This window comes from Phoenix dactylifera, chromosome 8, assembly GCF_051530095.1.
Source record: "Phoenix dactylifera cultivar Ajwa chromosome 8, Ajwa_hap1_PhDact_Kaust_v1.1, whole genome shotgun sequence".
NCBI classification, from domain to species: Eukaryota; Viridiplantae; Streptophyta; class Magnoliopsida; order Arecales; family Arecaceae; genus Phoenix; species Phoenix dactylifera.
Window position 1 is genome coordinate 31,707,428 of NC_143197.1, and position 25,585 is coordinate 31,733,012.

At 44.3% G+C, this 25,585-nt stretch overlaps 4 protein-coding genes across 5 annotated transcripts; 1 reads left to right on the top strand and 3 right to left on the bottom strand.

The window, feature by feature from the left end:
- Positions 1–1,419: 1,419 nt before the first annotated feature.
- LOC148702818 (osmotin-like protein) lies at positions 1,420–4,806 on the bottom strand. The gene is made up of 3 exons (XM_088702151.2): positions 4,704–4,806; positions 1,672–1,887; positions 1,420–1,597 (listed from the first exon to the last, which is right to left on the bottom strand). The coding sequence occupies exons 1-3, from the start codon at positions 4,804–4,806 to the stop codon at positions 1,527–1,529; spliced, it is 390 nt and encodes a 129-aa protein (XP_088558277.1). The 3' UTR covers positions 1,420–1,526.
- Positions 4,807–4,943: 137 nt separating this feature from the next.
- On the bottom strand, positions 4,944–8,299 carry LOC103716520 (Tetratricopeptide repeat (TPR)-like superfamily protein). Of its 2 annotated transcripts, XM_008804546.6 has the most exons (2): positions 7,670–8,299; positions 4,944–7,547 (listed from the first exon to the last, which is right to left on the bottom strand). In XM_008804546.6, the coding sequence occupies exon 2, from the start codon at positions 7,542–7,544 to the stop codon at positions 5,088–5,090; it is 2,457 nt and encodes an 818-aa protein (XP_008802768.4). In that variant the 5' UTR covers positions 7,545–7,547; positions 7,670–8,299; the 3' UTR covers positions 4,944–5,087. The 2 variants fall into 2 exon arrangements, with proteins under 2 accessions (XP_008802768.4, XP_008802767.4); XM_008804545.5 differs by having other exon boundaries at positions 4,944–8,293.
- Positions 8,300–13,589: 5,290 nt separating this feature from the next.
- On the top strand, positions 13,590–17,522 carry LOC103716519 (heat shock 70 kDa protein 4-like). Its single transcript, XM_008804544.6, has 2 exons — positions 13,590–14,237; positions 15,423–17,522. Exons 1-2 carry the CDS (start codon positions 14,027–14,029, stop codon positions 17,156–17,158), a joined length of 1,947 nt encoding a protein of 648 aa, XP_008802766.1. The 5' UTR covers positions 13,590–14,026; the 3' UTR covers positions 17,159–17,522.
- Positions 17,523–19,408: 1,886 nt separating this feature from the next.
- On the bottom strand, positions 19,409–21,955 carry LOC103716518 (uncharacterized). Its single transcript, XM_008804543.5, has one exon. It carries the CDS (start codon positions 21,024–21,026, stop codon positions 19,518–19,520), a length of 1,509 nt encoding a protein of 502 aa, XP_008802765.4. The 5' UTR covers positions 21,027–21,955; the 3' UTR covers positions 19,409–19,517.
- Positions 21,956–25,585: the final 3,630 nt, after the last annotated feature.

Genomic DNA, 25,585 nt, shown 5'->3' on the forward strand with positions numbered 1-25,585 from the left:
GGATGCCCTCCATCCCTCCAGCCTGCTCTTGGTTTTTTGAGTAGAAAAAAATCCTTCTGCTTTTCCAATTCAAACCAGCAAGCTGCACTGATCCACAACCGAGAAATGGAATCTAGTTCATGATCACTGGGCCTAGAAGACATCCATTTAGACTTTGACTTCATGTATCCTTCAGTATCTGTGGATTGCTTGTGCCACCGACCTCTTCTCAGCTACCACTGAAAGTGCGATCAAGTTAGTGGTGGAGTTAGAAGGCTTAAAGTTTATAAAGCTTGCGTTTCTTTTGGTTTGCTGTCGTACAGTAGTGTATTCCAACTGTGTTCTGTGTGCAATAGAATGGGGCATAAATCCATCCTAGTCCAAATCCAATTAATTATGATTCATGTGAATGTAATGATGCATTGTTTACAGTGATGCGTGATTTAAGTAAGAATACTTGAGATTAAGCGTTGAAATCATATGACATCATTATGCTTGGATTGTGAATGCTCTTCTCGTCATCATGCTTATTTCAATCTGGATATCACTAAGGAATTGCATCATATAAATTGGAAGTGTGTTTTTTTGTCAGTCTTGGAGTATGATAATGGATAAACAAATAGATGAAGTGAAGCATGCGTGAGAGGATAAGTTGCCATATTTCTCAAAAATATATAAGATATTATACTAACATGTCAAGTCTCAAGGCCAAATATCCAAAGAACTTCTAAGAAAACATGCCATGACTGTTCGTCACCACATGGGCTTTATGGGCCTGGCTTTACGGAGTGATCCAATATATCTTGAAGAGAATTCTCTGCTGGTTGGGCTTGGAAATTTCACCATGCCGGCTAGGGCAAGCTCCAAAATTACAGCAAAAAGCCTATGAATTTTTCTTTTTCATTTCCATCCTCCAAAAATGCGTAATTAAAAAATACTCGGCCTAGTCTGATACTCTAATACATAATTATGTTTCCATCCGGTAACTTTAGTTTAATAAAAACGGTTAACATCATTATCTAGGCTTTTTGTCCCCTCTTTGTTTTAAACAAAACACAGCGTCACATCCATCAAATCAAACAAACTTTAGTTAATTACTAGTTTAAATCCTTTATTTTCCGTAACTTTTTCTAATCCCCTCCTTTTAACCTTGTCTTCCCCATCTTCTCTTTTAGAAATAAAAAAGAAGAAAAAAAAACCCTTGTTCAGGCACGCCCCGCAACCTTTCCCTTCTCTAAAAGCGGCGTACCACCTGTCCACCATTGCTGCACTGCACGGCTCTCAAAGACCTGCCCCACAACCCACAGGTCCACAGCGCCATCTCCCCTCCTGCTGCCGGAAAACCAGAGAAAACCATAGCTGGCCTGACTGGCCATTGCATCAACCCGTCCACAACTTCACCTTCTTTGAGAGTATAAGATAGCAACATGGAGAGAGAGAGAGAGAGAGAGAGAGAGAGAGAGGGCGCAACAAGCTGCTTCCTAATGATAGAGTTGAACCAGGAGAGTTGTAGCGAGATAATAAATGGAAGCACGCAGGCTTCAAGATCAGTGACAGAAGATGACCTTAGGCTCTTGGGGAGACTCGCAGTTATGGATGAGAGAAGGGCTGTCATAAGCTTACGTAAAGCCGTAAAGGTGGCCGGACACGCGTGCTTGAAGAATTCCAAGTACGAGGACGCCCGGCACGTGCGAGGGCTGTTGTATTTGTTTCGGCGGCCGACGACGGGGCACTGGCCCTTGCCCTCGTGCGGCGTGACGGTCATGCCCACGTTGAAGCCGTCGACGAGGCTGACGCCGTAGGAGGTGAGGTCGCGGTGGCCGCCGTGGTGGAGGGTGATCTGGGCGAGGGTGGCAGGGACAGCGCCGCCGCGGCCGCCGCACTCGAGGCGGCCGCTGCGTGAAGCGACTGGGGATGGGATTTTGAGGCAGGATAGGTTTCTTTTTATTTTCTTGGTGCATCTAATGTACTACTTTTTTTTTTTCGAGGCCGAGTTTGGACATGGTTTCGGGCCGCGACGGGTTGCCATCCGTGGACCGTGGATGCTGGTGGAAATGGTCGATATCACTGATAAGATGGTTAGGTTTTCTTACGTCCCATTATTTTGAATATTAGAAACGAAGAACGGTCTCCGTTTTATCTCCACATGGTTGGCTACTTGGCTCAGCCCATGGGTTCCTGAAGTTTCTTTGAAGCTTTTACTCCCATAATTTTTTATCCTAATCACGTTGAGATGGCTTTCTAATCTTTAAGATGAGCTAAGAAGCGATAAACAATTCTTGCATGACAATAGAAAGAAATAGCCGTATGGTATTTTTCGAGACAGGTTGGATCCCATGCTCACCAAATACCCTAAAGGCAGCATCTGCTCTTGATTTTGCTTTGAGATTTGTGATGTAACAAATCCACGAGTAAGGCTCGTGACTTGGCTACAAATATTATAAAGCCTGCCACATAAATTCAGATATCATTTTTCGTAGAATAATTGGGAGAATCTATGCAGACGTAAATAATTAGATACTTATATTATATAGGACCAAAGAATCCAAATAATATTTTTCGATTAGTCATTTTAGATGAGGTTCTGGATGAATTGTTACAATAATGCCATCAAAAAGTTGAAGTTATGGTGTGAGATCGTATATTTATAAAGTAAGTGAGAGTTATAACAATACAATAATCTAATCCGCCTCCTTACTCCTATATAACTTGCATTTATGGGAAATCTTTCATAATACTGATCATCAATATTTGCTTCATGTTTTGCTTCCCACAGACAAGCATGGCAAATTGTTAATCTATTCCAACCAGACTATTTTCAAAAACTTATTCCAGCCAGATCACTCCATGATGCTACATAACCACAGGGTCAACTAAATGAAAACAAAAAACTCTCTTCAATGTTTAGTATAAATAGATCCATTTAATTAGATCAAACCAGCAATGGATAACCATTTAAATCACCACAACTGGAGATTTGGAGGTTAACAATTGAGGAAGACAATGCTAAGCTTTCTCAAAGAAATCGCTTAAAGACTCAATAATGGTTAACAGGGCTTAGATCTTTGTTACATCCACTGCTTAGCAGAACTGTACATATGCACCACAGTTGTGGCTGGAGGTGATCGAAGTTGATGGTTTTTGGGTTCTCAATGGCCAGATTGGGTGAAGCCTGAATTCGGCATGTGGTTGATGTCCCGGGTCGATCAAGTCCCAACGAACATGGTCCAAAGTGGCTTGGCTCAAGGTTAACCTGAACCCTAAAAGTACAAATTAGAATTCATCGAGAGTGGAAGATTGGCCCAAACCACTAGTCACCCCAGACCATTAACAGCCCTAAAGGCATGGTCCAAAGTGACATGGGAGCCTTCCATTAACTCTCCTACTTGCAAGCCACGGGAAGAGACCAAGCAGCTGTCCCATCTTGGTTTTGCTAGGTGTGAGTTCAAAGTTGGGCTATAGGAACTCTAATTAGATCAGTTGTAAATACATAAAATCAAACATGATCTGATTAGAACTGACAAAATCTAAGCAAATTTAAATTAATGATACAAGTCTATTTTCTTATATTTTGGTTCATTTTACATTTTTCCCCTTTTTTCTCTATAGCACGGAGCTTTTGTGCTTGGGTAATCTGAAACATACTTAAAATTTATAAACTCTAATTTGTTGCAAAAAGGTAATTATCTTGTTGCATGAAGAGTATTTTATGGAAGTGTAACCCTTCAGGTGATTGGACTTAATTTGTTTGGAATTTGTCATATGAGAATGATCTCCTTCAATAGTTGTCAATTGTATTGTCAAAAAACTTAAATCTTAAGAAGGCAAAATTCTCATACAAACAATAAACAAGAAACTGAATATAAAGATGCAGAGGTAAGGAAATAGAGCGACGTTTACTTTTCACCCTTATGAGAAAAGTTGTTTATCCCAAGGACTATTTAAATTCATGGTCTTCTAGGGATCTTGTTTCGAAGCTCTGTTTTTTATACCAGGAAAAGAATTAAAAAAATCTATTTTATCTTAGATGTTTAGTTAATGTTACTAGTGTCATACTGTCATGTGACATTTTTCATAGTTAGGGATTGGAGTCCACATAAGTCATGTTGATAATTTATCTGCCCAAACTTGGTCATCGTTGTCCATAGTGCAATAAAAGTTAGACCTACAGAAAGCTGAACCTCTTTAATTTAATGTTTTGATTGTCACATCCCATTGAACTGGTTTTTTTTTTCTTTTTTCTTTTTCTTTTTTTTGGCTAGAGCGGATGCATCATACAACACGAGTACGGATACAACCAATAAAATCTGAAAATAAAACATCACAGAGTCTCGGCAGCTCTTTCCTCGGATCCATAGAGTACCACCCGAATGGCTCACCACATAAGCTTTCCCCTTATTCTTTTTTCTTGTTTTATTTTTGAATTACAACAACTCACGGGATGAAGTAGTTTTAGAACTTGATATCTCAATATCCTTCAAAAAGCATGGTCTTAAATCGTGTAGAATGGAAGAAAAGGATTCATGTAATCGACTTCAACTAGTTTGAAAATAATGCTCAAAATTGAGTATTTTGAGATTGCAATAGTCAATAATAAAATCCTTTTGCAATTGTTTCTCAGTATTGTTCTCAGCAAAACTTATCCAGCTCAAGTTATTTACAACATAGAACAACTAACAATAGATTGATTTCGAATCACAGTAGCAGGGAACTATGGTAGTTACCTCTGCTTTCAGCTTTCTTGGTTTGGAAGACACTAGATTTAGCGAACTCCAGGGACTTGGATTCAAAAGGTGTCACTTCACAGTTGCGAGCTTGGCTTCTCATAGAAGGCCTTGGATCTAGTAAGAGAACCTAGTTCAGCCATGTGATACACAACGAAGGACTAAGAAAGACCTTGAGGCAATTTCTCAACAATAATAAAGCTTCAGGAACGCAGAGCAGATTCAGAAAAATGCAGAATATCAAATTTAACCTATTCCCATATCAATAAATTAAAACAAATAATCAATACATAACTCAGCAGAAGCAGTGTCGCTTCAAGAATAGAGTTGAAAAACAGACTGCACAACTGAGGATTTCTGACAATTATTTTTCTCAATATACCGTTACCAATAATCCAAGCAAGAACACTCTCCACCTCTAAAATGGTGGAACCTGTACGCATCCCTCAGCACTATTTCCCGATCAACAGCCTTGCTAACCAATTTGTAAACCATATGGCAATCCCCGCAAACTCGAAGATTCTTAAATACCCTTATGGTAGATCCTTCTGGCACATTCAGTAGCCCAAATGCCAGAGCAAGCTTCTCACTGTGGCTCCAAAGGTTATGCTCTTTCTGTTCTTCGTCTGTGTCATGCAATGCGAAGGAGGTATCAGCAACATAACCCACTTGTTTAACCATTTTCAAAATCTCTTCCAACTTTGAATAGATCCGCAGCGCCTGCGGGTGACTCCTGTCCCCAATGCCAAAGGAACTCACTTCATTCTTCACCTTAATCCAACTGCAAGCTGGTCTCTTTTTCAAATTGATTGACTTCATATGCATTCTCAATTTGTCGACGTCTTCCCACCTTCCATTGGTAGCATAAACATTCGATAGAAGAACATAAGCTGAGTCATCTAAAGGGTCTAACTCAAGAAGGCGTCGGGCAGCTTTCCTACCAATATCCAAATTTCTGTAAGTTCTACTGGAAGACAGCAAACTACGCCAAATTAGATCATTTTGTGACACAGGCATGTCTTCAATAAACCTCTCTGCTTCAACAAGCCTCCCTGAACGTCCAAGTAGATCAACCATACAGACACAGTGCTCTATTCTTGGGGAGATACCAAATTCTGAAGTCATTGCATTGTAGTAACCAATACCTTTGTCTACTAGGCCTGCATGATTGCAAGCAGAGAGAAGAGAAACAAAGGTAACATGATCAGGTTTCCGTCCTACTGAAAGCATCTGTTCAAAGGTATCTTCAGCCTGATCAAAGCAACCATGTCTTGCATGCCCTGATATTAAAATATTCCATGATTGCTGGGATCGTTCAGTAGGCTCAGGGAGTAATTTCAACATATCATCCATCTTTCCACATTTTCCATACATATCCATTGCAGCATTTACCACATGAATGTCCAAATCAAATCCAAGTTTAGTAATCAGACCGTGAAGTTGCTGTCCTTCCTCAAGTGATGCCAAACTTGTGCTAGCTGCAAGGCCACTGGTGAGACTGAACTGATCTAAAGAAATTCCAGCATGCTGCATTTCCATAAAGAGCTTTAAAGCATGCTCTCCATGACCATGGTGTGCTTTTGAAGCAATCATAGCATTCCATGAAACTGCAGTTTTGTTGGCCAAGCCATCAAAGATAAATGCACTGGAATCCAAATCACCACACTTGGCATACATTGTTATCAGAGAATTCTTTACATACTTATCTGATTCAAATCCAGTGGATACTATATGTGCATGAAGCGGCTTTCCATACTTCAGCAGGTCATTTGGAGTGGAGCAATCCCCAAGGACGTTCACCATGGTGATGTAATTTACCATTATTCCAGATTCTCTCATCCAATTAAATACTAGCACTGCCTCCCTTTGCACTTCATTCTCTGCATGTCCCCCTATGAGTGCGTTGAACGTAACAACATCACGATCAGGCATTGTTTGAAACACCAACTCAGCTTCTCTCATAGCATTGCATTTCCCATACATGGTGATTAAAGCATTACCCACCAACAAGTTCTCTTGGAGACCAATGTGAATTGTGAGGGCATGAACAGTCTTGCCGTCAAATAGAGCCTCAGGACTAGAACATGCGGCGAGTGCATTAGCAAATGTCACATGATTTGTTTCTTTCTCTGTTCGAATCAGTTGAGCTAAAAGCTTCAAGGCATCCGTGCATTGCCCGCTCTGGATGTAGGAAGAGATCATAGAGTTCCATGAAATCAGATCTCTTTTGGGCATGTCACGAAACAACAACTCTGCCTCTTTGTACTTCCCTGCCGTGGAGTACATATTAACAAGGGCATTGGCCACAGAAACAAATAAATCAAGACCATTTTTAACACTTAGGGCATGAAGTCCCTTTCCCCACTTCAGATGATCCAAACAGCTACATGCTGTTATTAAACTGGAGAAAGTGGTGGTATCTGGCTTGATATTACCATGACGCATGTCTGAAAACAACTGCAAAGACTCCTTGTGCATTCCCTCTCGTGAATATATTGATATCATCGAATTCCAAGATATCGGGTCCTTTTGTTCCATCTGGTTAAAGATGCGTTCAGCTTCCTCTAATCTCCCCAGATTCCCAAACAATGTTATCAGAGAGTTTGCCACCGAAACATCAGTGTCAAATCCAGCAACCACGACATGGGCAATAACTTGAAGGCTCAACTTCTCATCCTTGAGCAACCAACAAGAACTAATTGCTGTCGTAAAGGAGTTTTGATTGCAAACCACTCCTTCCCGCCTCATCCACCTATAAGCCTTGACGGCCTCCTGTGGATACCCATTTGTGGAAAAGCTCACCATTAAGGCAGTCCAGGAGACAACATTCCGCTCGGGCATCTCCTGAAAGAGTCTCTGAGCATCAGACAAGAATCCATAACTGCCATACAAATGCAGCAGTGCAGTTCCAACATATACATTACTCATCATCCCAATTTTCAAAACAAAAGCATGGATTTCGATACCTTTTCCAACCATCTCTGCCCACCGGTTACAGGCCGTCAGGAGGCTTGCGAGCACAAACTTGTTGGGCTCGATGCCGTCTTCCCTCATCTCTCGGAACAATTCAACAGCTTTAGCAAAGGAACCCACTCGAACACAGCCAGAAATTGCTGTATTCCAAGAGGCATCGTTTCTTTGAGGCATGTGATCGAACACTTTGAGCGCGGTTTCCAATCGGCCGAATCTGAAGTACAAGTTGATGAGGGTGTTGTAGTGGAATAGGCTGAGGTGAATGGAGCGCCGAATAGAAAGGCAGTGGATTGTTCTTCCAGTGAGAAGGTTGGAGATCTCTGCGAAGCCTTTTTGTAGGAAGAGGGAGACCTCGGGGTTCGGGTGGTCGGAGAGAAGGCGGAACCCATTCGGGGTGGCTTCTGCGGGCGGGCATGAGAGCGTGGAGAGATTTTGGAGGGAGAGAATAAGAGGAGAAGGGGTGGCGGGCTTGGGTCGGAGCGCTGGGATCTTCTTGCACCACCCAGCCAGCTCGTCGTTTATTTGGCGCGGCGCGCGTAGTGCGAGAATTCATCAAACACCTGGTTCAAAAGAAGGAGCGGAACCACTGCTCGCCAAACGGGCGGGGCGGGGCGGGGCGGGGCGGTGGGACAGTAGAACCGGAGTGTAAATATGTTCGGCTGGGCCACGTACGCAAATAAATATATACGTATGTATATGTATGTATATATATATATATATATATGTATACATATATATATATATAAATATATACATAATATATATATACATAATATATATATATATATATACATAATTAATATTGTTGGGGGAAAAAATAGACCGCCCCACACGTACAATTAAAGCGCGCCAAATCTGACAACAAGCCTGAGCTCACCATGCAGGCCGAGCTCATCCATGCAGGCCGAGCTCAGAAGATCAAGCCGAGCTCAGAAGACTGAGTCGAGCTCATCATCCAGGCTGCCGAGCTCAGAAGACTAAGGCCAGAAGGCCGAGCACAAAAGCTGTCGAGCCCATCCAGGCCGAGCTCATAGGCCGAGCCGAGCTCAGAAGGCTGCCGAGCTCATCCAGGCTGCCGAGCTCAGAAGACTAAGGCCAGAAGGCCGAGCACAGCAGGCCGAGCCGAGCTCAGAAGGCCGAGCCGAGCTCATGCAAGCCGAGCTCATCCATGTTGCCGAGCACAGAAGGCCGAACCAGAAGGCTGCCGAGCACAGAAGGCTGCCGAGCTCAGAAGGCCGAGCACAGCAGGCCGAGCACAGAAGGCCGAGCACAGCAGGCCGAGACCAAAAGGCTGAGCTGACCTCAGAAGGCCGACCTCATCGTCTATATGCTGCGGCCATCCCCTGCAGCAGCCTTACCGCACCATGTTTTACTTGCCGGCCACGCCACGACATATTAATTAGGAACCATACTCTGCTACGACTGTCAACGCCTCATCATTCCCAAGAATGTACTGCACTGCGTGCCTCAAGCAAACTCTGGCTGCACGCCATCTCCCATGATGGGAACGGGCCATCCACGGCAACTCATTACTTCCACGCCCACGTCCAATCGTGACGGTAACCCATTAATTCGTCCAGTCACATCACAGGTAACCCTGCCACTCTCCTTATAAAAGGGGAGCTTCTCCCTCTAAAAAGAGGAGGCTTCTTCCTCCCAAGGGAGGCTTCGGATTTGGAAATACAATCCCTCTCCTTCTCCAAAATTAAGCCCCCCTCTGACTTAAGCATCGGAGGGCCGGCGCCGGAAACCCCGGCCACCGGCTTTTTGCAAGCCCCCCACGGAGGACGCCGCTCGCCGACGGATCGCCGCCCGCCAATGTTCGCCGGAGCTCCTCCTCCTCGGTTCGCGGCCGCCCCCGGGTCCAATTTCCAGCAACAGTTGGCGCTAGAGGAAGGGCCCGAGTTGTGGCCATGAAACTAAGGAGCAGAGGAGTCTCTGATACCTCCCGGCATCATGCTCCAAGCCCCGGGCGCTCAGTCCAGAATCCATCACCAAGACCTCCGGCAGATCAAGCTCCACAAGTCCAACCCGAGCACTTCGACGCGCTAGTGCAGCAAGTCCAAGCGCTAGCCATTGCAGCCCAAAGCCTGCAACAAGTGGAGGCTCCTCCTGTGCCGCCTCCACGGGTTCATGTTAAGCAGAGGAAGAAACTTTCTCCCGAGCCATCTCGAATCAGGCATGGCTCCCGCTACAACGACGTACGTGGGGGCAACTAGTGAGAAGTAGTAGCCCAAGTCTCACATCAACGAGTTGGAGGGAAAGAGAAATAAAAGCTGAGGTCTGAAGAAGGAGAGTTATGTACTCCCTCCTCATGGATGTAAGTCCTTACGACGGCGCTCGTGACGTTGCTCTCCTTCAGAGCGTCGCCATCACCGAAGCCCCGGCCGTGCACAGAGGGCTGCCGAGCTCATCCAGGCCAAGCTCATGCAGGCCGAGCCGAGCTCAGAAGGCCGAGCTTGTCATCCACATGCTGCAGCCACGACCTGCAGCAGTCTCATCCAGGCCGAGCTCATGCAGGCCGAGCCGAGCTCAGAAGTCCGAGCTCGTCATCCACATGCTGCAGCCACGACCTGCAGCAGTCTCATCCAGGCCGAGCTCATGCAGGCCGAGCTCAGAAGGCCGAGACCAGAAGGCTGCTGAGCTCATAAGCCCGAGCTCAGAAGCCCGAGCGCAGAACACCCCTCTCAGACAATCGAGCCAAAGAAGGCCGGTGCTGAGCCAAGTCCTGAGGGACTTCGAAGCTCGAGAGGCATCAAAATATCTCCAAAAGGTACAGGATGCCACTTTGCCTTCAAATAATTTCAATATTTCATCTATTTTCAGGTCGGAGAATCCAAAAAACGACCTACGGGTATCCCTATCTCCAACGTCGCCCCGCTCCGAATAAGGGCGCACGATCGCCAACGGAATCCATCTCCTGTATGTATCTCCAATGATGCCCCGACTAAGTTCGGGATGCCCCGAGTGTCGACAATGCGTGCCCAGACCCCTCGACACTTCGGGAAGACGGGGTAGTACCTTCGCGGCCCTCCGTGGCGCTCAACACCAACAACGGGATAGTACCTTCGCGGCCCCCTGTAGCGCCTCCTCGACTAAGGTCGAGATGCCCCGAGTGTCGACAGTGCGTGCCCAGACCCCTCGACACTTCGGGAAGACGGGGTAGTACCTTCGCGGCCCTCCGTGGCGCTCAACACCAACAACGGGGTAGTACCTTCGCGGCCCCCCGTAGCGCCTCCTCGACTAAGGTCGAGATGCCCCGAGTGTCGACAGTGCGTGCCCAGACCCCTCGACACTTCGGGAAGACGGGGTAGTACCTTCGCGGCCCTCCGTGGCGCTCAACACCAACAACGGGGTAGTACCTTCGCGGCCCCCGTAGCGCCTCCTCGACTAAGGTCGAGATGCCCCGACGAGTCGACAGTGAGCCCGAGCTCCCTCGACCTCGGGATGACGGGGTAGTACCTTCGCGGCCCCCCAAAACGTTCGTGATTGACAACAAAGCACCCCCAAAATGTTCGTGGATAACAACAAAACAACGCCCACACAGATCTCCAATGGCAACTATTTCTCCTATTGTGCCGGCGTCCCTAGAAAGCGGACCCCGAACAAAAGAGCATCCACAAAAGTTAGTCGAGGAGCAAAGCTGCCGACCTCGGCGTGAGACGCTCGACTCCGACAGTAAAAAAAGGGCTCACGGCCTGAATTTTTACCTTGTCAGCTGGGAGAAGTGCGACGCGGAAGATCTGTCGCGTCGTCTCGACGTTCTCGAGAGCTGAGTCGACCACAAGCCAAAGAAGGCTGCTGAGTCGACCTGAAGCACTTGACTCCAACTGCATGAGAGGTACACCCTACTTGGCACGCACATCTCCATATACATTTGGCTATATTACAGGATGATCGACGACTGGACTACTTTCTTCGTCCGAGCCAAAAAGCAGCTCGAACTCGGAAGTCGGGGGGTAGTGTTGGGGGAAAAAATAGACCGCCCCACACGTACAATTAAAGCGCGCCAAATCTGACAACAAGCCTGAGCTCACCATGCAGGCCGAGCTCATCCATGCAAGCCGAGCTCAGAAGATCGAGCCGAGCTCAGAAGACTGAGTCGAGCTCATCATCCAGGCTGCCGAGCTCAGAAGACTAAGGCCAGAAGGCCGAGCACAAAAGCTGTCGAGCCCATCCAGGCCGAACTCATAGGCCGAGCCGAGCTCAGAAGGCTGCCGAGCTCATCCAGGCTGCCGAGCTCAGAAGACTAAGGCTAGAAGGCCGAGCACAGCAGGCCGAGCCGAGCTCATCCATGTTGCCGAGCACAGAAGGCCGAACCAGAAGGCTGCCGAGCACAGAAGGCTGCCGAGCTCAGAAGGCCGAGCACAGAAGGCCGAGCACAGCAGGCCGAGACCAAAAGGCTGAGCTGACCTCAGAAGGCCGACCTCGTCGTCTATATGCTGCGGCCATCCCCTGCAGCAGCCTTACCGCACCATGTTTTACTTGCCGGCCACGCCACGACATATTAATTAGGAACCATACTCTGCTACGACTGTCAACGCCTCATCATTCCCAAGAATGTACTGCACTGCGCGCCTCAAGCAAATTCTGGCTGCACGCCATCTCCCATGATGGGAACGGGCCATCCACGGCAACTCATTACTTCCACGCCCATGTCCAATCGTGACGGTAACCCATTAATTCGTCCAGTCACATCACAGGTAACCCTGCCACTCTCCTTATAAAAGGGGAGCTTCTCCCTCTAAAAAGAGGGGGCTTCTTCCTCCCAAGGGAGGCTTCGGATTTGGAAATACAATCCCTCTCCTTCTCCAAAATTAAGCCCCCCTCTGACTTAAGCATCGGAGGGCCGGCGCCGGAAACCCCGGCCACCGGCTTTTTGCAGGCCCCCCACGGAGGACGCCGCTCGCCGACGGATCGCTGCCCGCCAATGTTCGCCGGAGCTCCTCCTCCTCGGTTCGCGGCCGCCCCCGGGTCCAATTTCCAGCAACAAATATATATATGCGCGCGCGCCCCCCCATGCTGCGCGAGTGTAATTTTTTTCTCTCCCCACTTTCTATTTGACTTTCAATGCTTATCCTAGCCAAGAATCTGAAATTTTGTAGATGAGATGCATAACATATTTACATTCCTATACAATGTGTTTTTATTAGGATATGGCTAGAGAGATTTTCCAAAGCATAAGTACGCTAAGTAAGTGACCTAATTATGTAGATTGTAATTAAACTAATATATTAAAGCAATTTTGGAGTGAGCTAATGCATCATTGGTTGCTACCATCCTCGAAGTGTAGAGGGAAGAAAAAAAACTAAGGGCTCGTTTGGTTCGCAGGAAAATGAGGGGGGAAAGTGTGGTCAACGGAAAAGTAATGAAATGCCTCTTGTTTGGTTGGAGTTTTCAAAGGAGAGAGATGGGAAAGTGGTATTCCCATGGGAATATGATTCCCACATTTCATGGGAAAGTCTTTCCCATGAGAAACATGGAAAAGTTACTTTCCCATGAGGTGGGAATAACTCCTTTTTTATTTTTTCCCAAAAAGACCCTTCAGCATTAAAGAAGCATTAAAGAGGCATTAAAGACCTAATTTTTATTAAGGGCATAATAGGAATTATACATAACTTTCCTAGGAAAGTGGATGGTCAACCAAACATAAGCACTTTGGAAATTAGTCACTTTCCCATGGTTAACCAAACATGTCAAAAGTACTTTCCTAGGTATCCTCTTCCTAGGAATCTGATTCCCAGGAATCATATTCCTATGAGGGAAAATACTTCCCGCGAACCAAACGAGCCCTAAGTGCAAAAAAAGAAATATTATTTATAATCTCTAGTCTTGTTATGCCAAGCTTGTCAGAACATGCATCATCATCAATACTAATATGTATTGAGCTACCATATGTTCAATAAAAAAAAAGGAGAGAGAGAGAGAGAGAGAGAGAGAGAGGATTCATATTTATCCTCCCGGCCGGTCCGGTCCAACTGAGTGGGGCCAGGTACCGACAGGATTCCATCATCCTTTCGGATGTCGTAAGGTGGCAGAAGCGGAGTGGAGGAGCAGGCGCGCCGGCTTCCCCACTCGATCGGAAAAACCTGAAGCAAAGACGCTTCTCGAATTCTCCAGAGCGTGCACGAATTCTCCGAGAACGACCAACCCCTTTACACGCCGTCCATCTCCCACCAATCCAATGGCCAGGCTTCCCCCGCTCGAACCTTCTGGAATCGGAGCCCATCCGATAAAAGCGCGCCCTTTCTACGCCTCGCCTCCTCGCACTTACATTCTCTCTTTTGATCTCTATTTTTTCCGTTCTCTTTGTATAATTCTTCTCTTCGATTAGATCTGCGAGAGAAGCCATGGCGAAAGCCGAAGGTCCGGCGATCGGGATCGATCTCGGAACGACCTACTCGTGCGTCGGCGTGTGGCAGCACGATAGGGTGGAGATCATCGCCAATGACCAAGGGAACCGCACCACCCCGTCCTACGTCGCGTTCACTGACACCGAGAGGCTTATCGGTGATGCCGCCAAGAACCAGGTCGCTATGAACCCCACCAACACCGTCTTCGGTAAGTTCAGATCGCCTACTCTGTTTGCTAGGCTATGCTTTTTACGTAGTTACTAGCATTTGTAGTGCTACGTTGCGATAGAATTCATGGAAATTCTATAAGTTTGAGATCTTGATGAAATTGTTCACGCGTCTTTGATATGCTTTCTGAATTTGTCGTATTTTTGCTGGTCATCGTGGAGGATTTTTTTTTTCCCCAAAAAAAGATCAAATTTTTGGTCACTTGATTGATTTGTGGGTTGGTTTGGGAAGTTAATTTTTGATTTATTCTATTTTTAGCTTTTATGCTCCTAGTTATTTAAAACCTGCCAGCTTGTAGATATTCGATATAATTTTTCTCATGAATGGAAAATTCTGCATTTTTTTTCTAGATTTTGTTATAGGGATCGGAGCAAATTATGTGTATGTTTAGTTTTGTTCGGAAAGATCCAACGAAAAGTTGCAACATGATCCGTGTTATTCTTAGGGTTATGTAAAAGCTGTTACGAATACTTTTTTACAAATTTTGAAACTTGTTTATTTTGTCTAATTGACGTGCTTTGCATCAGGAACCTGTTTTCCATCTATATCTTGGAGATCTGTAACATATTTAATGTATATATGTTTATAAATATAAGAAACTATCAACTGTGTCAAAAATTTGTGTTTTCTTTGGAAATACGGGATTTATAAAAATATTATGGAAGATATTTATTGCACAACTTAAGCTATGCATGTGGAGCTAGATTTATAATGTACATAGTTAATGTATATATCTTTATAAATATTCGAAGCTACCAACTGTGTATATATCTTTAGATATGCTGGCTTTATTAACGAATTAGGGAAGGCATTTATTTTACAATTTAAGCAATTTATATAGTTGTAAATCGGAAAAGTGTAAAAGGCTTGAATTCTAAGCCGAATTGACTTGATCTGGATCAAGTTTAGTCTTCTTGATTTCAAGTTCAAAATTGTATTCACTGATAAGATTGTGATCTTGAAAGCCTTTCTGAATCGTTCTATAAACTATTATTATCCTCACTTTCAATTCTACTGAAAATTCTTAGGATTTATTGAGGACATAGCTACTTGTCATGACTTGTGTTTATTTTATCTTTTTGGAATACTTTGCATCTTGCTTCTTCTTTTTTTCCCGTTTACCCCTGACGATCTTTGTTCTGTTTGTGGTTATGGTCGTGCACAGATGCGAAGAGATTGATTGGCAGACGTTTCAGCGACCCCTCTGTCCAGAATGATATGAAGCTATGGCCCTTCAAGGTCATCCCAGGCCCTGGTGACAAGCCCATGATTGTGGTACAGTACAAGTGCGAGGAGAAGCAGTTCTCTGCAGAGGAGATTTCATCCATGGTCCTCATGAAGATGAAGGAGATTGCTGAAGCCTACCTTGGTTCTACTATTAAGAACGCAGTTGTCACAGTCCCTGCCTACTTCAACGACTCCCAGCGTCAGGCCACCAAAGATGCTGGCGTCATTTCTGGCCTCAATGTCATGCGAATCATCAATGAACCCACCGCTGCTGCCATTGCCTACGGTCTTGACAAGAAGGCTGGCAGCTCTGGCGAGAAGAATGTTCTTATCTTTGACCTTGGTGGTGGCACCTTTGATGTCTCTCTTCTCACCATTGAAGAGGGCATCTTCGAGGTGAAGGCGACTGCTGGCGACACTCACCTTGGTGGTGAGGACTTTGACAACCGGATGGTGAACCACTTTGTTCAGGAGTTCAAGAGGAAGAACAAGAAAGACATCAGTGGCAACCCCAGGGCCCTGAGGAGATTGAGGACAGCTTGTGAGAGAGCAAAGAGGACTCTCTCCTCCACTGCCCAGACCACCATTGAGATCGATTCCCTGTATGAGGGTATTGATTTCTACACCACCATCACCCGAGCCAGATTTGAGGAGCTCAACATGGACCTATTTAGAAAGTGCATGGAGCCCGTGGAGAAGTGCCTGAGAGATGCTAAGATGGACAAGAGCGGCGTCCATGATGTTGTCCTTGTTGGTGGGTCGACCAGGATTCCCAAGGTGCAACAGCTTCTTCAGGACTTCTTCAATGGGAAGGAGCTCTGCAAGAGCATCAACCCCGACGAGGCTGTTGCCTATGGTGCTGCTGTCCAAGCTGCCATCTTGAGCGGGGAGGGCAATGAGAGGGTCCAGGACTTGCTGCTGCTGGATGTTACCCCTCTCTCTCTTGGTTTGGAGACTGCAGGAGGTGTTATGACTGTCTTGATTCCAAGGAACACTACCATTCCAACCAAGAAGGAACAGGTCTTCTCCACCTATTCCGACAACCAGCCTGGTGTCCTGATTCAGGTTTATGAGGGTGAGAGAACCCGGACAAGGGACAACAACCTTCTTGGTAAATTCGAGCTATCCGGCATTCCTCCTGCTCCACGAGGTGTGCCTCAGATCAATGTTTGCTTTGATATAGATGCCAATGGCATCCTGAATGTGTCCGCTGAGGACAAGACCACCGGGCAGAAGAACAAGATCACGATCACCAATGACAAGGGCAGGTTGAGCAAGGAGGAGATCGAGAAGATGGTCCAAGAGGCCGAGAAGTACAAGGCAGAGGATGAGGAGCACAAAAAGAAGGTGGAGGCGAAGAATGCTTTGGAGAACTATGCCTACAACATGAGAAACACTATCAGAGATGAGAAGATTGCCGCCAAGTTGCCACAGGCTGACAAGAAGAAAATTGAGGATGCCATTGAGCAGGCCATCAATTGGCTGGATGGCAACCAGCTCGCTGAGGCAGATGAGTTTGAAGACAAAATGAAGGAGCTGGAGAGCATCTGCAACCCAATCATTGCCAAGATGTACCAGGGCGCAGGTGCAGGGATGGCTGGTGGCATGGACGAGGACATTCCGGCAGCTGGTGGTAGCAGTGGTGCAGGGCCCAAGATTGAGGAAGTTGATTAAATTGCTTGAATGGTAGCATGCGTGCTTGGTGTCTTGCAGTACACCCGAGCTTATTCACCTTCTCTCTCCAGTTTCTCGTTTGAGGTGCTTTAGTAGCAGCATGGTGTGTTTGGTGTCTTTGCAGTTCACCCGAACTTACTAGTTTTTGTTTCTATTTTCCTGGTGGCTACAGTGAGCGTTGCATCTGTTGTGATGATTAGTTTAGTCTTTCCATGACTATATTGGTTTAGTCTTCCCATGAATTGGGGAACTTAGTTCATGGGAACTCCTGTCTTTACTACTTGTTTGAGTCAGGTTATATGTCAGGAATGCCTCTTATCGATATGCAAGGCAGTGGGTTGACGAAGTGAAAATTTGTGAAAAAGCAACATTGATGCCGGGTAGCTTTTGGATTGGTTGTGCTGATAATTTAGACCATATTTGTAGATTGGGTATAGAATGCAGCACTCATGTCTGTATCTATTGTAAACTAACATAACATCTAGGCAGATATTTTAAAATTTTCATTCCATGATTTATTTTGGATATTTAAAAATAACGTTTCATTGTTGGATTCAGTGGTTTGGACTTCCGAACATGCCTGACTGCAAATTTTGGACCAGAAGTCTTTGTTTAGAACCCTAAATATCCTCACCTCGAGAGTATTGCCTCCTAGGTTCATCTTTTTATGACCATTACATATCCACTACAAAGAAGGCAGGTGATGTCCCAATAAAAGCGGACTCTCTGCATTCATCTTCTGCACTGAGATGAAGCTCTTTTGTTCCGTACCAAACACAGACCTTTTAAGCTATCTGGCCATTTTATGCGATCATCTGCTACTTGTGCCTTTTCCATCGGCAGAAGAAATCTTGTCTTCTAGTCTTTCCACGATGGCTCTGGCTGCACGGGCCCCTGGCATAGTTTTCCCTATCCTTTCACCGAATGTTACATGCTTACTGTTCTGAAGAGCTGCTTCTTCAATCCTCGTACTCTTTATAGGAGAGAGTAGGGCATCATAAGATACTCTAGTAGCAAGTACTTATTGTAAACTTCCAGAATTGACAATCTACGACAGCGTGCAAGAGGAAAAAGCCCGCAGCATAAGCAATTTCAGTTATGATCACCATAATAACATGTAGATTTCAAACCGATGGTCATCTTACAACAGTCACTGTAAGCTATCAAGGATGATAAGTTAAAAAAAATGATCAAGAAATTGGTATGCACCAGCAACAGTCACTAATATGGAGAACAATTCAAATATATCAACCAATGAACAACTAACACGAACTCCATCTTCGGAGGGCACACTGTAAAACTACATAAGCAGGAGCTTCGGCTAAATCAACCTTATCTGTGGCTGTCAAGGCAATGACAGCAGTATCGGCAGGCTAAGAAATCAGATAAGGGCAAACAATGCAAGGAATTGCTTCATTGCAGGTCAAGAGAAAGAACACAAACGTGGCAAGAAAAGAAAACCAATACATTCATGGAATAAAAGCCTTAAAACGAGTAAAAGACTAATTGAGAAAAAAGGGGTGTCTGTGTGTGTGAGAGAGAGAAAGTAGCAGAATACATGGACATAAGATGATCGCAAAGGGGTTGCAAACACAAATGTACAGGAAATGCTTTGGACATTCAGCGGCACTGACTGCGACCCATCATACAATGGTACATCCTAGAGATGAAGTAGAACCCGCAGATGGTCAAGTTACAACAATTATTAGATATATCCCAGATATGCTAAAGGTATTTACATATACTGAGTGACAGTGTATCTTTAACTAGCTATACAGTTTTTATCACCGGTCCGCTTCAAGCTGACACAAACACAAATATTCAGTAGGAACATAAACAAAGGACATTTACTGGTTCCATAAGAGTATAGGGATAGAATTACTTTGAGAATGTATATAAGCACATTGAAGCATCTCCGACCACATACAGAACAGAAGCATGACAGATTTTTAGTGAAAGTATATGAATTTGAACGCACACATATTTTTGAACCACAAACACTGGCTTTGCAGCCAAGCATTTTGTCATGCTTCTGTCAGTACATTGAAGCATTTTGTCATTTACCACAAAACAATCAAAGTCGAATTTAACTTGATGATTCCTCATGCTAAAATTTCAACATGACTCCCAAAGATGTTCTCAAACCTCAACATTTTGTCAGTACATTCAAGCATGCAACTCACTAAAAATATCCAACCAAACATGAAAAACCACCAAGAATATTCAGCCAAACCAAATTGCAAAGGAGAGTTGAATATGGCAAGAATGCACTTCCATTTCACAAATTTCCTTTTATGCTGCATAGTTAGTAAACAATGGAAATTGGCCAAACCACCCATCACATGCTATTCCCACCTGTTCAGGTCAACATAAGATTATTAGCTCCAAGATGAGGAGGGCGCAAGCATACACGAACTTCGTGTTCTTCGGGCCCAACACGATGTTTAGGAACCATTATTTCTAGCACGGCGCCAGTTTCATCATAGTATGCTTCTAACTTAGCATCTTCTGGGATTCGAGTGGCAAGCGGTATCTCTCTTATGAATTCCCCTGGTGGGCAATGCTCAGGAGAAGGGTCGGTCAGCTTGAATGTTCTATCATGCCTCTTTACATATGGCATCCGAGCAGTACTGACACAGAGTATCTTCACTATCCCATGAGTAAGACTATTCCTCCAAGAAACCTTCACACTCTGTTGATCAGCAAAAGGCAGGCTAACCATTATCAAGTAACCTCGTTCATCCTCATAAATCGTCTTTGCAGCAGTTACCGGCCCATAGATGTGCCTCATCACACCGCTAAAGTCATTCAACCATGATGGCCCGACCGGGTGTATGTCCATGTCTTGGGCTCTCTCCGAATAAGAATTCAGGGGCAAGCCGCAATCCTCATCCATCCCATGTCGAAAGAGATCCTTCCTGCGCTTGCTGCAAACTGGAGAAAGGTCCATCCCATCACCATTGGAATGATTAGAATGCGATAACAAGTTCAAACCTGATCCATTAAGCAAATTCTTTGGGTGGGGATGCAAAATGCCCTTCGAATGAGGAGGAGGCCTTTCGAGCTCAAATTCAGAGTTGGGAAGATTCCTCCATGACCCGAAATCACTGGCTTCCAGCGGGATCGAGAAATTAAGCTCCCTGCCAGTGAGCTCCATCCACTTCTTGCGGTCCACCTCGGTGACAGCCGCCAAGTTGGGTGACCTCACCACTTCAATACCATGCACACACTGAGGGTTCGACAGCCCACGGTACTGCTTGCGCTGCATCCGGTGGGATCGGACGAAGCCCTTGTCGGCGCTGAATGGGAATTGGGGCTCGCCATGGCGGGAGTGCCCGTTCATGTAGCTCCTCAGCTGCATCTTGCCCAGCGCGTTCTCCGGCCTCTCCTTGAAGACCCACATGTACATGTTCTCCATGTCGTGCTGGACCAAGAACACATCAAACTGGAGTTCGGACTTGTCGAAGCCTAAGACGCCATTCCCATCTCGGGTTGTCTTGGCCTTGGATTTCTCGGAGAGTGCTGGCTTGAAATAGAAGGTGAAGAAGAACCATGCGCCCCAGATGCTGTCGCCTCTCTTGACACATTTGCGGGCTGCGCCGACCCTGGGGAGGTGCAGGAGAGTCGCAGGATCATAGACCTGAGAGCCAAGACTGACGTCCAAGATATCGTTCCAATATTGCTGGGGAGGGGAGCGCTCGGCGGAGAGTGGGAGGTTGATGTCGGGCGGGCGCTGGATCATCAGCTCGCGGTCGGACAAGTCCTCATGGGAGGAGAGCAAGGCCGGGCCGCCGGAGGGATCCATAGAAAGAAGAGTGGATGGGTGGTGGTTCTCCATGGACAGAGAGGTGAGGAGATCTTCTCCCATGGCTCTTTCTCTCTTATCTCCTTGTGCACTCTAATGGCCTCCTCTACCTCCTTCTCAAATGCTATCCGTCCGGGGGGTTTCGAACTCCACCGCATTCAAGGAACGCATCCCATAGAAAACACTCGCAGACACATTCCATAAATCCCACCCCACGAATTCCTATCAGAGACAAGAAATCCGATACCCCCTAAACCCAAACTCAACAAATCTTCGCAAACCCGGATTTCTATGAACAAAAACCCTAGATTTCTTAGAAACGTGCCCAATAAAATGTACGACAAGGAAAATAACTGATCGGCTGACAAGAGAGAAGGAATCTTTCTCGATCAGCGGCCAAGGAATCCCAAATCGTCCAAAAAAAGGGGAGAGGAGAACCCTAATTAAAAACGCTAATTTATCCGAAACCTCATCAAACCAGGAACCAAATCTTGAACCAGGAATCAAACAAGCCGAATAGATAACGAAAAAGCTGAGACCTTTGACGAACTACGACCATGGAATCCCCAAAACCCTCCGAAAACCGGAGAGAAGAACCCTAAAATCATTAATTTCTTGGAAATCCTTTACGCAATTTAAAACAGGAATCCAACACAACCAAAAAGATCAGATCTTTATCGACCTAAGACCATGAAAATCCCAAAATCCGCCAAAACTGGGAGGAAAACACCGAATCGGAGAGATAGAACCCAGCCATCCATATAAACAACAAAAAACGCAGGAAGAAGAAGAAGCGGAAATGAATCGAAACCCGCCCCTAAACAACGGATTGCATCAAGAAGACCTCTTGGATTCCAGAGGAGACCGCTGGGGCTCGAATTCCTTCCCCATTTCAAATGACGGAAGGAAGAAGAACAGAACGTTAACCGGTCCGTTTAAGGAGCCAGGCCGACCTCGCCGTTACTTGACGGTGACGTCGTGTGAGTTCTTTTTTATTTAATTAAATCAATATAGGTGTCAGCCTATATCTTTCCTCAATTATGTGGCTCAAGGGTCAAGTCAAAAAAAAAAAAGCTCGTCAAAAGAGACTCTCCTTCTTATCATGAGAGTTCCCTCTCAAGCTCTCCTTCCTCCCTTATCACAGTGGTTGTTAATGGTAGACCTCTCACAATTCTTTTATATTTGTGATCTATTGTTGAAAATTAGGACAATTGAATCAATGATAGCCTCAAGAGCTATTCAACCGTGATATCAGGCTTGTAATGGAGACAATGATTTAGTGAGTAGTCACTAATTGATAAATGTATGTTAAATTCGAGGTGGCCCTGCCGGATTTCTTATTTGATAAGTTATGGAAAGAGCTATGTTGATGGAGTCAAGGTCACATTTATCATAGGATGCTATAACTTGGCCCTCTTAATCCTTGTTTAGAAAAATACCACTATACGTGGTAGAACTATTCTAGCCAAAGTCATCTTAACGTGCACACAATATTCCACATACAATATTGGGATACTTTTGTACTTAGGATAAAAAGTCGGCATTAGTTATCAAAATGATGGATCAAATGTAGCTAATTAATTCCCATGCACTTGCTAATTTCTTACATAAATCAATTAATAAACAGGTTGCGAAGCAAATGACTTGCGAGCTGCTTATCAAATACAATGAATCATGTATAAAGAAAGCCTTCTGAATGAGTAGGGGGAAAAAAAACATCTGAAAGCAACCTTGGTGCAGGTAATAGCTTGCGTGCAGCACCAACCATGATAGCTCCCTCCATGTCAACTTGCTAATCAAGCTTAGCACACGATGAAATCTTTAGACTTGCTACAAAATATCACCATCCAAGCAGCATATGCACTATAGAACCCATCATAAATTTTTTTTTTTATTGGGTCAGCTGCTCAAACTGCTCTTATATGAGCACAGCCAGCTATATCACTATCAAGAAGAACCCATCTTTTACTGCATAAAGCCGTGCCGTTTAGTATTAACCGAACACTAACCTTTCCATGTTCTTGAAGAATATTATCCTGTTGATTTGTATTATTCTTGGCCCTGACGTGTTACACCGGCGTGCTTGTGGATAGCTATTGAAATAGTAGAAGCCACTTGTAGATTAGTTTTAAGCAAAAATGAAGGAGACTAATGACATTGTAACATCCTAGTAATCACCCACGACACGATAACACATCATGCCACTCTTGCTTTCCCTTGATCTCATTGACTAAGTTTTGCATCCATAAAAAATACAAGTGATTGTAGTTAATTTAAACTGCTTAGTTTGAGCACTAATGGGCCATATGGTAAAAGTGCATTCCTACAAGGCTACTGAATTATTGACCCTAAAATATTGCTCTTGGGAGTGCTCCCATGTGCCAAACCGCAGGAAACCTCAACGCATTCTCGAGGAACAGAAGGGAGCATGTTATGATGGAGTTAAAAAGGGGCAATTGATATATGAAAGAGTTCTTTTGAGGAGCCAAAATCCAAATGATGGATTCCTGAGATGATCCCAAATGCACCCCCACTAGAACCTCTCCTTGGTATATTAATTGGCTGCGTATAATTTAGGTAGCTGTTCCAAGAGGCAACATGCAATTTTACAGTAGTTTTTAGATATCATGCAACATGTAATAATAGACACCGTGTAGTGTAATTCCCCTGATAATGGTGGTTTCTTGTGAATTAGATTATCACTGATATTTTTCAATTGATTTGGGTGAGTGGAAGTAAATGCAGTGTATAATATACTATGCGCTTATGCTACTATGGATCTAGTGGATTGCTCGTGGAGTTTGTTCTACATAGAATTTTCTTGCCAAGATTTTATATACCACTAAAATGGATAGTTAGAGAGCACTCTGGTGACTAGGTGGTTGCTTTTGTTGTTGGGCATTCGGATAAAACTTTAAGAATGATTTTCTCTAGCATTATAATTTTTTTTTGTTTTCTAACTTTATTGGATGTATTCATACCAGATGAGAGTGAATCAATTGATTAGTTAAAGATAATAATAATAATAAAGAATGGTTAGATTCCTATCACACTTATCAAAGAGCTTCGTCCCCACTAAACTAGCAACAAGACCATGAAAGATCCTTTTTTTGATAGGACCGGCAGATCACTGGGCACATTGGATGCCTTTTAACTTGCATTACATTGCTTTTAGCAGTTCATAGGAGCCTATCAGCAGGGCCAAGAGATAAACCTATTTTTCTCTCGGTTCCTAGGAGAGTGGTGTCAACTTGTTCGCCAAAGTTTAATTGGACCTTCACCCCTAAATGTTGTTGTCATCACTCTTTCTGACAGTAAGCTTCTACGATGGATGGATAGCCCCTTAAAAGTTGAAATCTATTACCTTGGGTTTTTCAACGTAGAGAGGGATGGAGTTAGGCCTGAAATCGGATAAAATATAGATCGGATATCAGTATATTTATATCTATTTTAATTTTATTTAATAAATACAGATATGGATATACATATTAGTCGGATGCAAAATTTATATTTATATTTATTTTAAATACATATAGATACAAATTGTATGCTGAAAGCATGGATATAAGTACGAATATAAGTCGGATAATTAAACTTGATGATAATATTAAAGATATTACTAAGTGGATGATAAATCAAGTAACAATATATTAATATGGTTATATATTACTATTAAAAGTTTATGAGTGATATATAAAATTAAATATGGTTACAAATAGAATAGAATATTCAGACATAGATTGAGTAGTTCTCTACCCATATCTATATCTGTTTGATTTTTATGTTTTGACGGATATGGACATAGATACGGATATTAGTCGGATGTATTCATATTCGGATAGATTTAGATACGAAAATGGATCCAGATAGATACCATGCTATCCACTTTCATTCCTTGATGGAGCACTCCTCTCTCCCACCTAGTTGTAATTGTTCGGGTTTTGAATGTTGACTTAAAATCTTAATTAGTTAAATCAGGGCCTATGTAAACCATGAAATCTATTGGATGTGATTGGCTACACTGGCACTCCCTACACCTCACTGTGATGGCTAATAAGGGGAGGGAGTGCTCTATATATCCATCTAACCATGCTCTATATAAATTGACGATTGTTATGCTGAAGTTGATTGGGCATGTAAGGTTGAATAGTAACAGGCATGGATCATTTTGTGCTCGCCTTGTGCTCGTATGGTAATTGATTTTGTCATTGAAGGACCACACCATGCCATGCTAACTGGAACGGTCGCAGCTAAAGTATACCGCAAATTGGAAGCTTGGGTATCGTTTAGCATTTTTTTTATTTTTTTCTATTTCAAAAAATAAAATAAAATTTATTTTCTAAGCATTTAAATATGAATATATTTGGTATATATGATTATTTTTGAAAATATAAATATGACAATAATGGTGGAGATGGTAATAACAAAAATAGAGGCATTGGAGATGGCAATGATACTAGTGACAACAGTGATGGTGGCCCAAGTGTAGCTAATGCAGTAGAGGTGGCATAACAATGGTAGCAGTGGGGTTACTATCTATATAGTAGAGACAATGATGACGGTGACGGAGGTGTGGTGGAGTGGCTGATAGTGGTGGTGGATTGGTGACGGTGATAATTATA

Excerpts from the sequence above, each read along its gene's own strand:
- LOC103716519 (XM_008804544.6), top strand. The coding sequence starts at position 14,027 with ATGGCGAAAGCCGAAGGTCCGGCGATCGGGATCGATCTCGGAACGACC. Across the intron at positions 14,238-15,422 it reads CCCCACCAACACCGTCTTCG|ATGCGAAGAGATTGATTGGC; the intron begins GTAAGTTCAGAT and ends GGTCGTGCACAG.
- LOC148702818 (XM_088702151.2), bottom strand. The coding sequence starts at position 4,806 with ATGAGAAGCCAAGCTCGCAACTGTGAAGTGACACCTTTTGAATCCAAG. Across the intron at positions 1,888-4,703 it reads CAAGAAAGCTGAAAGCAGAG|TCGCTTCACGCAGCGGCCGC; the intron begins GTAACTACCATA and ends TCCCATCCCCAG. Across the intron at positions 1,598-1,671 it reads AAACAAATACAACAGCCCTC|CTTATGACAGCCCTTCTCTC; the intron begins GCACGTGCCGGG and ends GCTTTACGTAAG.
- LOC103716520 (XM_008804545.5), bottom strand. The coding sequence starts at position 7,850 with ATGCCTCAAAGAAACGATGCCTCTTGGAATACAGCAATTTCTGGCTGT.
- LOC103716518 (XM_008804543.5), bottom strand. The coding sequence starts at position 21,026 with ATGGGAGAAGATCTCCTCACCTCTCTGTCCATGGAGAACCACCACCCA.